General features: G+C 52.3%; 1 protein-coding gene across 11 annotated transcripts in view; it reads left to right on the top strand.

Moving 5' to 3' along the window:
* Window positions 1–12,808, top strand: part of FRMPD3 (FERM and PDZ domain containing 3) — a 139,529-nt gene extending 126,721 nt beyond the window's left edge. For 10 of the 11 annotated variants that reach the window (XM_060292622.1, XM_060292625.1, XM_060292618.1 and 7 more), the window contains 2 exons: window positions 6,568–7,386; window positions 8,970–12,808. In XM_060292622.1, the coding sequence (XP_060148605.1) occupies window positions 6,568–7,386; window positions 8,970–11,914 (3,764 nt within the window). In that variant the 3' untranslated portion in view covers window positions 11,915–12,808. The remainder of the gene's footprint in view (window positions 1–6,567; window positions 7,387–8,969) is intronic. The other variant, XM_070044713.1, reaches the window with a different exon arrangement.
* The last annotated feature ends 342 nt before the right edge of the window (window positions 12,809–13,150 follow it).

Here is a 13,150-nt window from a genome sequence, read left to right as displayed (position 1 = left end):
ATTTGTCCATTTCTTCCAGGTTGTCCATTTTATTGGCATAGAGTTGCTTGTAGTAATCTCTCACGATCTTTTGTATTTCTGCAGTGTCAGTTGTTACTTCTCCTTTTTCATTTCTAATTCTATTGATTTGAGTCTTCTCGCTTTTTTTCTTGATGAGTCTGGCTAATGGTTTATCAATTTTGTTTATCTTCTCAAAGAACCAGCTTTTAGTTTTATTGACCTTTGCTATTGTTTCCTTTATTTCTTTTGCATTTATTTCTGATCTGATTTTTATGATTTCTTTCCTTCTGCTAACTTTGGGGGTTTTTTGTTCTTCTTTCTCTAATTGCTTTAGGTGCAAGGTTAGGTTGTTTATTCGAGATGTTTCCTGTTTCTTAAGATGGGATTGTATTGCTATAAACTTCCCTCTTAGAACTGCTTTTGCTGCATCCCATAGGTTTTGGGTCGTCGTGTCTCCATTGTCATTTGTTTCTAGGTGTTTTTTCATTTCCTCTTTGATTTCTTCAGTGATCACTTCGTTATTAAGTAGTGTATTGTTTAGCCTCCATGTGTTTGTATTTTTTTCAGATCTTTTCATGTAATTGATATCTAGTCTCAGAGTGTTGTGGTCGGAAAAGATACTTGATACAATTTCAATTTTCTTAAATTTACCAAGGCTTGATTTGTGACCCAAGATATGATCTATCCTGGGGAATGTTCCATGAGCACTTGAGAAAAATGTGTATTCTGTTGTTTTTGGATGGAATGTCCTATAAATATCAATGAAGTCCATCTTGTTTAACGTATCAGTGAAAGCTTGTGTTTCCTTATTTATTTTCATTTTGAATGATATGTCCATTAGTGAAAGTGGGGTGTTAAAGTCCCCTACTATGAATGTGTTACTGTCGATTTCCCCTTTTATGGCTGTTAGTATTTGCCTTATGTATTGAGGTGCTCCTATGTTAGGTGCATAAATATTTACAATTGTTATATCTTCTTCTTGGATCGATCTTTTTATCATTATGTAGTGTCTTTCTTTGTCTCTTCTAGTAGCCTTTATTTTAAAGTCTATTTTGTCTGATATGAGAATTGCTACTCTAGCTTTCTTTTGGTTTCCATTTGCATGGAATATCTTTTTCCATCCCCTCACTTTTAGTCTGTGTGTGTCTCTAGGTCTGAAGTGGGTCTCTTGTAGACAGCATATATATGGGTCTTGTTTTTGTATCCATTCCGCCATTCTGTGTCTTTTGGTGGGAGCATTTAATCCATTTACATTTAAGGTAATTAATGTTCCTATTCCTATTTTCTTAATTGTTTTGGGTTTGTTATTGTAGGTCTTTTCCTTCTCTTGTGTTTCTTGCCTAGAGAAGATCCTTTAGCATTTGTTGTAAAGCTGGTTTGGTGGTGCTGAACTCTCTCAGCTTTTGCTTGTCTGTAAAGGTTTTAATTTCTCCATCAAATCTGAATGAGATCCTTGCTGGGTAGAGTAATCTTGGTTGTAGGTTTTTCTCCTTCATCACTTTAAGTATGTCCTGCCAGTCCCTTCTGGTTTGCAGAGTTTCTGCTTAAAGATCAGCTGTTAACCTTATGGGGATTCCCTTGTGTGTTATTTGTTGTTTTTCCCTTGCTGCTTTTCATATGTTTTCTTTGTATTTAATTTTTGACAGTTTGATTAATATGTGTCTTGGTGTGTTTCTCCTTGGATTTATCCTGTATGGGACTCTCTGTGCTTCCTGGACTTAACTATTTCCTTTCCCATATTAGGGAAGTTTTCAACTATAATCTCTTCAAATATTTTCTCAGTCCCTTTCTTTTTCTCTTCTTCTTCTGGAACCCCTATAATTTGAATGTTGGTGCGTTTAATGTTGTTCCAAAGGTCTCTGAGACTGTCCTCAGTTCTTTTCATTCTTTTTTCTTTATTCTGCTCTGCAGTAGTTATTTCCACTATTTTATCTTCCAAGTCACTTATCTGTTCTTTTGCCTCAGTTATTCTGCTATTGATCCCATCTAGAGTACTTTTAATTTCATTTATTGTGTTGTTCATCATTGCTTGTTTCATCTTTAGTTCTTCTAGGTCCTTGTTAAATGTTCTTGCATTTTCTCTATTCTATTTCCAAGATTTTGGATCATCTTTACTATCATTACTCTGAATTCTTTTTCAGGTAGACTGCCTATTTCCTCTTCATTTTTAGGTCTGGTGGGTTTTTATCTTTCTCCTTCATCTGCTATGTGTTTTTCTTACTTCTCATTTTGCTTATCTTACTGTGTTTGGGGTGTCCTTTTTGCAGGCTGCAGCTTCAAAGTTCCCGTTGTTTTTGGTGTCTGTCCCCAGTGGCTAAAGGTGGTTCAGTGATTTGTGTAGGCTTCCTGGTGGAGGGGACTAGTGTCTGTGTTCTGGTGGATGAGGCTGGATCTTGTCGTCTGGTGGGCAGGTCCACGTCTGGTGGTGTGTTTTGGGGTGTCTGTGGACTTATTATGATTTTAGGTAGCCTCTCTGCTAATGGGTGGGGTTGTGTTCCTCTCTTGCTTGTTGTTTGGCACAGGGTGTCCAGCACTGTAGCTTGCTGGTCGTTGAGTGAAGCTGGGTGTTGGTGTTGAGATGGAGATCTCTGGGAGATTTTCGCCATTTGATATTATGTGGAGCTGGGAGGTCTCTTGTGGACCAGTGTCCTGAAGTTGGCTCTCCCACCTCAGAGGCACAGCACTGACTCCTGGCTGCAGCACCAAGAGCCTTTCATCCACACGGCTCAGAATAAAAGGAGAAAAAGTAGAAAGAAAGAAAGAAAGAAAGAAAGAGGGCTTCCCTGGTGGCGCAGTGGTTGAGAGTCCGCCTGCCGATGCAGGGGACACGGGTTCATGCCCCGGTCCGGGAAGATCCCACATGGCGCGGAGTGGCTGGGCCTGTGAGCCATGGCCGCTGAGCCTGCACGTCTGGAGCCTGTACTCCACAACGGGAGAAGCCATAACAGTGACAGGCCCGTGTACTGCAAAAAAAAGAAAAAAGAAAAAAAGGAAGGAAGAAAGGGGATAAAAGAAAATAAAGTAAGGTAAAATAAAATAAAGTTATTAAAATAAAAAAATAATTATTAAGAAAAAAAAAATTTAATTAAAAAAAAAAACAGACGGATAGAACCCTAGGACAAATGGTGAAAGCAAAGCTATACAGACAAAATCTCCCACAGAATCATACACATACACACTCACAAAAAGAGGAAAAGGGGAAAAAATAATAAATCTTGCTCTCAGAGTCCACCTCCTTAATTTGGGATGATTCGTTGTCTATTCATGTATTCCACAGATGCAGGGTACATCAAGTTGATTGTGGAGCTTTAATCCCCTGCTCCTGCGGCTGCTGGGAGAGGTTTCCCTTTCTCTTCTTTGTTCGCACAGCTCCTGGGGTTCAGCTTTGGATTTGGTCCCGCCTCTGCGTGTAGGTCGCCAGAGGGCGTCTGTTCTTCACTCAGACAGGATGGGGTTAAAGGAGCCGCTGATTCGGGGGCTCTGGCTCACTCAGGCCGCGGGGGGAGGGAGGGGCACGGAGTGCGGGGCGAGCCTGCGGCAGCAGAGGCCGGCATGACACTGCACCAGCCTGAGGCATGCCGTGCGTTCTCCCAGGGGAGTTGTCCCTGGATCCCGGGACCCTGGCAGTGGCGGGCTGCACAGGCTCCCCGGAAGGGGGGTGTGGATAGTGACCTGTGCTCGCACACAGGCCCCTTGGTGACGGCAGCAGCAGCCTTAGCATCTCCCACCCGTCTCTGGGGTCCGCGCTGTTAGCCGCGGCTCGTGCCCATCTCTGGAGCTCCTTTAAGCAGCGCTCTTAATACCCTCTCCTCGTGCACCAGGAAACAAAGAGGAAAGGAAAAGTCTCTTGCCTCTTCGGCAGGTCCAGACTTTTCCCCGGACTCCCTCCCGGCTAGCCATGGTGCACTAACCCCCTGCAGGCTGTGTTCACGCAACCAACCGCAGTCCTCTCCCTGGGATCCGACCTCCGAAGCCCGAGCCTCAGCTCCCAGCCCCAACCCGTCCCGGCGGGTGAGCAGACAAGCCTCTTGAGTTGGTGAGTGCCGGTCGGCACCTATCCTCTGTGCGGAAATCTGTCCGCTTTGCCCTCCACACCCCTGTTGCTGCGCTCTCCTTGGTGGCTCCGAAGCTTCCCCCCCTTCCGCCACCTGCAGTCTCCGCCCGCGAAGGGGCTTCCTAATGTGTGGAAACCTTTCCTCCTTCACAGCTCCCTCCCACTGGTGCAGGTCCCGTCCCTATTCTTTTGTCTCTGTTTATTCTTTTTTCTTTTGCCCTACCCAGGTACGTGGGGGGTTTCTTGCCTTTTGGGAGGTCTGAGGTCTTCTGCCAGCGTTCAGTAGGTGTTCTGTAGGAGTTGTTCCACATGTAGATGTATTTCTGATGTATCTGTGGGGAGGAATGTGGTCTCCGCGTCTTACTCTTCTGCCATCTTCCCCCTTTCTCTATAGATTTCTGTTAGGTCCAGTTGGCTTATAGTGCTGTTCAGGTCCTCTATTTCCTTGTTGATCTTCTGCCTAGTTGTTCTATCCATTATTGAAAGTAGGGTATTGAAGTCTCCAACTATTGCAGTTGAGTTGTGTATTTCTCCTTTCAATTCAGTCAGGTTTTGCTTCATGTATTTCACGGCTCCATTGTTAAGTGACGGCACCATGCTTTTGTGATGACTGTAAGCACTAATAAAAAGCAACACTGACACATTGACCCTGTCCAGCTGGAATTTGAAGGGCATTTGAGACTTTTTTTCCCCAGCATCTTAAGAATCATGATGAACTATAGGGTAATGGTTAAAAAATATGGGCTTTGCATAAAAAGAAACGAAATTGAGTTATTTGTAGTGAGGTGGATGGACCTAGAGTCTGTCATACAGTAAAGTAAGTCAGAAAGAGGAAAACAAATACCGTATGCTAACACATATATATGGAATCTAAAAAAAAACAAAAAAGGTCATGAAGACCCTAAGGGCAGGACAGGAGTAAAGACACAGACCTACTAGAGAATGGACTTGAGTATATGGGGAGGGGGAGGGGTAAGCTGTGACAAAGTGAGAGAGTGGCATGGACATATATACACTACCAAACTTAAAATAGATAGCTAGTGGGAAGCGGCCGCATAGCACAGGGAGATCAGCTCGGTGCTTTGTGACCGCCTGGAGGGGTGGGATCGGGAGGGTGGGAGGGAGGGAAACGCAAGAGGGAAGAGATATGGGGACATATGTATATGTATAACTGATTCACTTTGTTATAAAGCAGAAACTAACACACCACTGTAAAGCAATTATACTCCAATAAAGATGTTTAAGAAAAAAAAGAAACATGGGCTTTGTAGACCCTCAAACCTGGGCTCAAATCCAGACTGCCAGGGCATTCCCTGGCGGTCCAGTGGTTACGACTCTGTGCTTTCACTGCCAAGGGCCCAGGTTCAATCCCTGGTCGGGAAAGTAAGACCCCACAAGCCACGTGGCACGGCCAAGAAATAAATAAAAAGAATCCATACTGCCATTCACAACTCATGTGACCTTGTATAAGTCACAAAACGAATGGATCAGTTTCTTTGTCTGTAAAATGGGGATAATGATAGCACCTACCTCACTGGGTTGTTGTGAGGATTAAACAGGATCATGTTTATGACCTTAGCCTAAGTTAATGCCTGCCATCTGTCTGTCTGTCTGCTGATAGCAAAGGGAATTGGCATTGTCTGAGTATATTCTCACAGATAACATGGGAAGGGGTCCCCAAAACAGACTAAAAGAGAGAAACCAGAAAGAAAGCATTTGCTGTGGATAATTCTCAGATGCACACACTTGCCATCGTTAAAAACTTTTGACTAGAACATTTTGCCACATGTATATAGAGCAGGCAGCCTAGCCCTGTATGAATACAGAGAAGTGCTATGATTTGAGGAGTTGACAAAAATGCTCCCCCTACCCTCCTCCCACATCCCAGCGTATCCCTCATATGCTTTACACATTCAGACACACTGAATTTTACTAGTAGAGCTCTATTCTTTTAGGGTCCCTCCATCGAAAATCCTCTTTGAAATACACACTCTTGGGATTGTACTAGCCTATTTTACACTTACCCACTGAACCACTCCTAACCTGTCAGATTCATTTCCTTCTGCCTCAAGAGATCCAACATAACACGAGTGTAACAGAGCACTGGGGGTGGTTCAGATTCTGAATAGATTGGGGTTTGAGACAGGGACAGTTCCAGGGGGGACATAAAACAAACCTCACCCTACAGCTGACTCTCAGACCAGACATACCCGTGTAAGAGTCCAGCTGTGCCCAGATACCAAGATGTTCACCCCCACCCCAGCCCATGCCTTTTCCCATTTCACAGGTGATGGGGCTATTAGCAGCCCAGGCCATTTGATTCCACTCACTTTACTTTCAGGGGCAGCAGCAGCATGGCTGCCCCTTGCCCTCCTCTCTAGCAGCCAGATAGTGCTCCCTCTCAGTACCTACCACCCAGCTGGGCTCCAGAGACCCAGGCCCGAGACTCCAAGGAAACTCAGCCACAGTCCTCAGCACCAGGGCTCATGTGTTGATTCTCTTTCTGGGTTTAGATTACATGCACAGCGCCCACCGCCCTGTCACTGGGGGCCACCTGGGGAAAAAGGAGAGTAGTTATGTGGGCAGCATGGGCACCAGCCCCAGGAAGTCGAGCCGCTGCACTCCCCCGCCTGCCGACTCTGAGCTTGTCAGCTTTTGCTACCTCCACATGCGGGAACAAAGGAAGGATCAGGAAAGCCGGACAGATGTCAATGAGAACTTAATCTTCTTTGAGGAGACCAGGCCCCGGACCAAGTCTGACCCCACGTCCAAGAGTTCTGGCCAAGGTTATGTGATCCCTGATGACTTTGATGCAGCTAGCCTAGACCATGAGCCTTGTGCCAGCAGGGCCCGTTCCTACACTTTGGACAATTCCCTTGGGGCTGAAGCCCTGAATTTCTACTGTGACTCTTGCAAAGCCAAACTCCAGGAGCAGCTGGGCCCTCGCAAAGGTGGGAGGTCTGGCTCCTCTCGTGACAATATGGTAGACTTGATGTCCCTCCCACCCCCCGGGAGTGAGGAGGAGGAAGAGGAGGAAGATGAGAGCACTTCGCTGTTGCCTTCCATTGCTGCCCCACCTCCTGGTTTCCGAGACAACAGTTCTGATGAAGAGGACCCCAAGCGCCGGGCCGTCCAGAGCCAGGAGCAAGGACGCCACCTGCATGGGCTCCTGTACGATGAGATTCCGGTGACACTGATTGACAGCGTGCAGACCCGGACAGTCCGAGATCATGCCCAGGAGCTAGATGATGCCCTGGTGTCCACTCTGCAGGCTCTGGAAGCCCTGGCAGCCTCAGAGGATGGACCACACCCCCCAGCCCCTCAGACTGCAGGTAACAGCACGTTCCTCCTCCCTCTTGCCTCCCTTTCCTTCTCTTGGCCAGGCAGACCCAGCAGGTGACATTTCTTCTTCCCAAGCAGAGGTCAAAGTCAGCGTGGTGTGTCAGGGCAGTGGATGGGCCAGAGACAGTTCAGGTAGGGTCGGGGGAGCGACGAAGCTGCGGCAGGGATCTACTGCTCAGCCCCCGCTAGAGCTCCGGCTCTCACCATTCCTATCGCTTTGGAAATGTCTTGCCGATGGACCCCAGGGATTGGGGCCGTGACAGCTACGGAGCCAGGCCAGGATGGAGGATCAGAGCAAGATTGTGAGACATATAGAAGACAGGCAAAGAACATCCAGCATGCATATGACTGGAAGAAAAACAAAATGACCAACTAACCACCTAGGGACCTGGGATCAGGGGAGCCAGGAGCCCTCACCGCTCAGGGCTGAGACCTTTATCCGCATAAGAGCTTTGGCTCTCAGACGCATCCAAGTCCTGGCTTCTTCACCACTTTCAGTGTCACCTTTGCTTTGGCAAGGCACTTAACCCTCTCTGAGCCTCACTTTTGTCATCTTCAATGGATTTGAGAACAATAGTCCTATCACGTAGGGTTGTTGCGAGGATTAAATGAGATTGTTCATGCAAAGTACATAAACACTACCTAGCACATAGTAAGGACTCTGTAAGTGGTAGCCACTATCATTGTTATTATTATTCGGTGGGCAAACTATACAGCATGCATGCTATTCCCTGTTATAGACCCACATACATCCATCTTGTAGACAAACACGGATGTCAGACATGCACCCATAGTCACACATACATCCTTCCACACACATATGCCTTCAAACAAAGAGGTCAGTGATACAGTGACAGGAAGGAAATAGGGAGGAATAAGGCATATGAGAAAGCCTGTGAGGCGAGGGCAAGTGTGGACAGAGAGGGTGAAGCAATTGGGGTCAGAGGGAACCTCGCTGACCAGAGCGAGTACCTGCCTTTTCTGTATGTGAGCGCATCCTTGGTGTCGGGCAGCCCCCATGTGTTCGGCCCCCAGGCCTGGCATTTCTCTTTGCTCAGAGTCTGGAGCTCCAAGCACTGGCTGCTCCCAGGCTAGAGGCCCATGTGATAGCCAGAGAGAGGCCAAGCTCAGCTAAATGGCCTCAGCTGCAGGGACTGTAGGCAGGCCTGGCCAGATGAGGAGGGCCAGAGAGAGAGGGAGCTCTCTTTGCTGGCTCTCTTCAGGACAATTAACAAAAATTTCCTAGCTGTTGAATCTAAAAATAGTGATGATTAGCATGTTGTTTTGCCTGTGATCTGCATGTTAATTTGCCATCAAACTGCCCAGATCTTCTCTAGGCCTCTTTTGTTTCTCTCTCGGATTCCAGCCCTTCATCACCCCTCTCCCAGCTTGCCTTTCTTTGTCCCCTCCCCTCCCGACCTCCCACCCTCAGCCCTGCAGGACCCCCAGGCCTGACTGGTTTTTTCCGGCTTGAAATCCTGCTGACTAACCTTGACCCTCATAGACTGTCTACATATGGTTGGAAAGGACTTGACACGAGTAAGTGCTGCAGACCCTATCCCTGTCCCTCCAGGTCTGATTGTGCTGGCCACAATCACCCCTGAATCGTCGCTGGACTCGGGCCACGAAACCAACTCTTCGGAGCTCACGGACATGTCGGAGGTGATGTCAGCCATGAAGCAACACCAGAATACCACCTACTTCCTGGCCCAGCATCTCAACAAGGACAGCCTCCTGGCCCGCAAGGACCTGCCCTTCCGGATCCAGAGCTGTGCAGCCCAGGCCGTTCTCACGGCCCCTTACTCTCTCGGGCGCCCGGATCCCAACCCATCCCTCCAGCCAGCTGTCACAGGCCAGAGTCCTGGTGCCCCTGGTGCTCGGAGGAAGGTGCCCCCGTCAGAGGCGCAGCCACAGAACGAGCGAACGTACGCCCTGGCTGTGCACCCAGCACTGTCCCCTCAGCTGAGTGAGCAGAAGAATCTGAGCCTGCTGTCCCCAGTTCCTGAGGACAAAGGGCCTGGCCACACTCGGGCGGGCCTAGAGATGTCACTGAGGGCGGCCACACCGTCCCTCAGTGAAGAGCAGGTCTCTGAGCTAAGGGAGAGCCTGCCCAAGGAGGTCAGGTTGAGCCCCAAGCTTATCCTGGACCCAAAGGGCAGTGTGACCCCAGCCATCATCTCGGCCGCCCTACAGCAGGTGGTTCATACTAAGAGTCTGTCTGCCCCTGGCGGGGCCTTGGGGAGCACCCCCAACAGTGGGGAGAGGTTAGAGGCCAGCATGGGGAGGTCAGAGGTCAGCATGGGAAGGCCAGAAGTTAGCATGATGAGCGGCAGTGCCAATAAGAATCTTAAGTTCAAAATGAGTCCCAGTGCTCCAGAGGCCTCACAGAATTCCCAGCTGCAGCTGAGCCCAGAAGTCTCTTCCGGCTCCAGAGCGCCCACAGGCAGCCGAGCTGATAGCCTGCACCTCTCCTCACAAGAGGACAGGCTGCCTATTCAAAGTTTCCCTCCCAAAAGCTATCTTTCTCGAGTGAGTCGAGAGTCAGTGGGCAAGCAAGGTACCGGGGAGGTAGCGGGCAAGGGCGGGCCTGAGGGTGCTAAGCCTTCCCTGCACAAGCAGGGCACCGTCTCCGGCCAGGGGGAGAAGGGGCAGCTGGAGAGCACCCTCCAAAGCAGCAAGCTTGAAGACACCAGCCTGGTCCCCCGAGCCGGCTACCCCATGGTTCTGCAGAGCCCCAGCTGTCCGCCGCGAGGCCAGAGCCCCAGCTGTCAGCAGCGAGGCCAGAGCCCGCTGAGGCCTCAGGCTGCCAGCCGGCAGGTGAGCACCATGCCCTCCAGAAAGATTGAAACGACCCTGGATGGAGCCCACTTGGCCTCCGAAGGCCCCACCAAGCCCAAATCGTCCCGGGGCCCTTTCCGGCTCCGCAACTTATTCTCTGCCACCTTCCCAACCCGCCAGAAGAAGGAGACCGATGAGCGGCAGGCCCAGCTGCAGAAGGTGAAGCAGTATGAGCTGGAGTTCCTTGAGGAACTTCTCAAGCCACCAAGCCAGGGGGAGCTGTCGGGCACCGAGTACCTGCAACCCCCAGCTCCAGGCCGCTGCAGCTGCCAGCTCCGCAGCAGCCCCGTGCAGCAGGGGCCCGGCATGTCCCGAGAGCAGAGGCGCAGCTGTGATTGCAAGCGCATGTGCCGGGGGGCCCGGCCTCAGGCCCCCCAGACGCCGGTGCCCGGCCTCCGGGGGAGGGAGAGGGACAGGGTCCCCCCGACCCAGAGGCAGCCAGAGGCCGGCCTAGGCTTGAGCCTCGGCAGCCCCACCAGTGTCCGGCGCATGCGCTCCACCAGCCTGGAATCCCGAGAGTGCCGATCGGACCCTGAGAGCGGGGTTTCATGCCTGACCACATGTGCCTCGGGGGGCGAGTGTCTAGGAGCTCCCAACTACAGGAAACTGATGCGCCGCTACAGCATCAGTGAGCTGGACCAGGGCGACAGGGCCTCGCTGACCTCGGACGTCTACCCGCACCCACCCCTGGGCATGCTGCCCAGGGAGGCCAGGGAGGTAGAGGCAGGCCTCCCCCTAGGCGTGGGTCCCAAAAGCATGTCACTGGAATCCCCGACCCTGGGAGACCCCTCCTACGTCCACGTTGCCCCTGAGACCAAAGGCCCCAGACAGATGGCCGTGTTCTCACTGCCGGAAGAGGTGTACCGGAAGCCCGCGGAGCTGGACGAGGACAGTGAGAGTGGCAAGTGCTGCTCCATCCGCTACTGCTTCTACTACCGCAAGTGCGACATGGCGGATGACACCAGCGATGGCAAGGACGAGCTCTCCTACTCCATCCCCATGAAGATCCTGCCCGGCATGAAGCTGGACGAACAGGTGGTGCCCGTGGTGAGCAGGACCCTGCAGGTGCTGGATGCCGCCGCCTGCAGCAGCCCGGAGGCCTCCCGCACCCAGGAGATCGACCTGCGGGTGTCCACCTTCGAGGGGAGCCTGGCCAAGATCAACGCCCTGCGGGCCCATGCCTACGGCCTGCCTGACGGCTTCCTGGCCGCCCGGCTGGACACCAACGAGCTGCTGACGGTCCTGAGGCAGTGCGTGGCCAGCCCCGAGGCCCGCGCCCCCAAGCCCTACGTCTCCCAGATCTCTGAGTACAAGCTCGAGCTGGCTCTCAAGTTCAAGGAGCTCCGGGCCTCCTGCCGCCGCGTGGCCAACGTGGACAAGAGCCCCACTCACATGCTGGCGGCCATCACGGGCAGCTTCCAGGTGCTGAGCAGCCTCATTGAGACGTTCGTGCGGCTGGTGTTCATCGTGCGCTCTGAGGCCCAGCGCCAAGAGCTGCTGGCCAAGGTGGAAGAGGTGGTGAGGAACTACACCTTCCTGCTGCGCGCAGCCGAGGAGTCCACCGCCCGGAGCCTTAAGCAGCAGCAGCAGGCAGCAGCCGCGGGGCACACGCCGGGCTCCCCCACTTCAGCGACTGTTATGAGCACATTCACCCGCTCCTTAAAAACCCTTATCAAGTAGGCCATCTGCCCGGGCCTGCCCCCCTTCCCCAACCGTGGCCCCAGGTTTGAGCTTTGTGGTCTTTGCATCTTGTGGTGAGTATAGGTGTCTGCTGGGCCAGTCAGGGTCCCAGAGCCCTCAGTCTCCAGGGAGTGACAGCTCCGTGCATTGAGGCTGTCCCTGAGGGCTCCGGGCAACTGCCACCCTGGGTATCCTCACCCCTTCCCTGGCCTCTGGGCGTCACTGTGAGGGCCAAGGCCCCCCCTCCCCCGTCACCACGCCCGCCGCAGATCTGTTTTGCCTCTCTTCTCTAGGGCTGAGACGTGACGTCGGGTCCACTTCCTGCTCCATCGTGGTAGCCGGAGGGAGGCGGGCCTGAAGCAGGGGGCCCGTGGGCCTTGAGCTCCTCTTGGCTCCTGTGCCCCTCTGGGGAGCAGTGGCAGTAGCAGCAGGCCACAGCGCCGAGCGAGCGGAGAGGCTCGGGCACGCAGTCCAGACGTGCCCACCCACCCTGGGCTCACACTAACTCGGCAGGAGCCACCCCGGAGGGCTTGTGCCCGGGTAGTGGGTCTGCAGAAAACAGCCGCGCTCAGCTGTTTGTGGCCGGCCCAGCAGGCTGGCGGCCTCAGGGAGCGCTCGCCCCCGGGCCCAGTAGCTCCACACCAGCCATCCCCAAAGTGCCCTGCCCCTCGCTGACAGGCAGGGCGGCTCAGTCCACTAGGGAGCAAGCATCTGGGATCACCCCGCTCATTCTGGGTAAGGTACCTGGTGAACACGTCTGCCCTGGGGAGACCCAGCGCAGGCCTCAGAGCCCGCCTGGCCCAGCCCAGCGCAGGGGCTGTCGCTGCCGGCGTGCGGCTCCTCTCAACATCTCTCTACCAGACAGACTGTCCTTAGGAGTCCGACTTAGCTACAGATGGGGGGTGGGGGGTGGGGGGTGGGGGTGGGGGGGAGGGGTCAGGGGGGCTGTTGATGACTATATCTTAAACTTCTGGAAGCTAGCGTGATATGTTAACCCTGAGTATATGCTTTTGGCTGTGTATTGACCCTGTGGATTTGTCTCTCTAAGAAAAGAAGCTGAGCGCCTTACCTGGTGCAGTCCGGCACCTCTCTCTCTCTCTCTCTCTCTCTCTCTCTCTCCGCCCCCCCACTCCCCCGGAGTCATCTGGAAGGGAATCCACACTGTTTAGCATCCTCCTTGACACACATCTGCTGCCGTCACCGCCCCCACTACAGCGTTCCTGGGAGTGAAGACAC

The sequence above is a fragment of the Globicephala melas genome, chromosome X (genome assembly GCF_963455315.2).
Source record: "Globicephala melas chromosome X, mGloMel1.2, whole genome shotgun sequence".
In the NCBI taxonomy this organism is placed as follows: domain Eukaryota; kingdom Metazoa; phylum Chordata; class Mammalia; order Artiodactyla; family Delphinidae; genus Globicephala; species Globicephala melas.
This window is presented reverse-complemented; position numbering and strand designations above follow the sequence as displayed.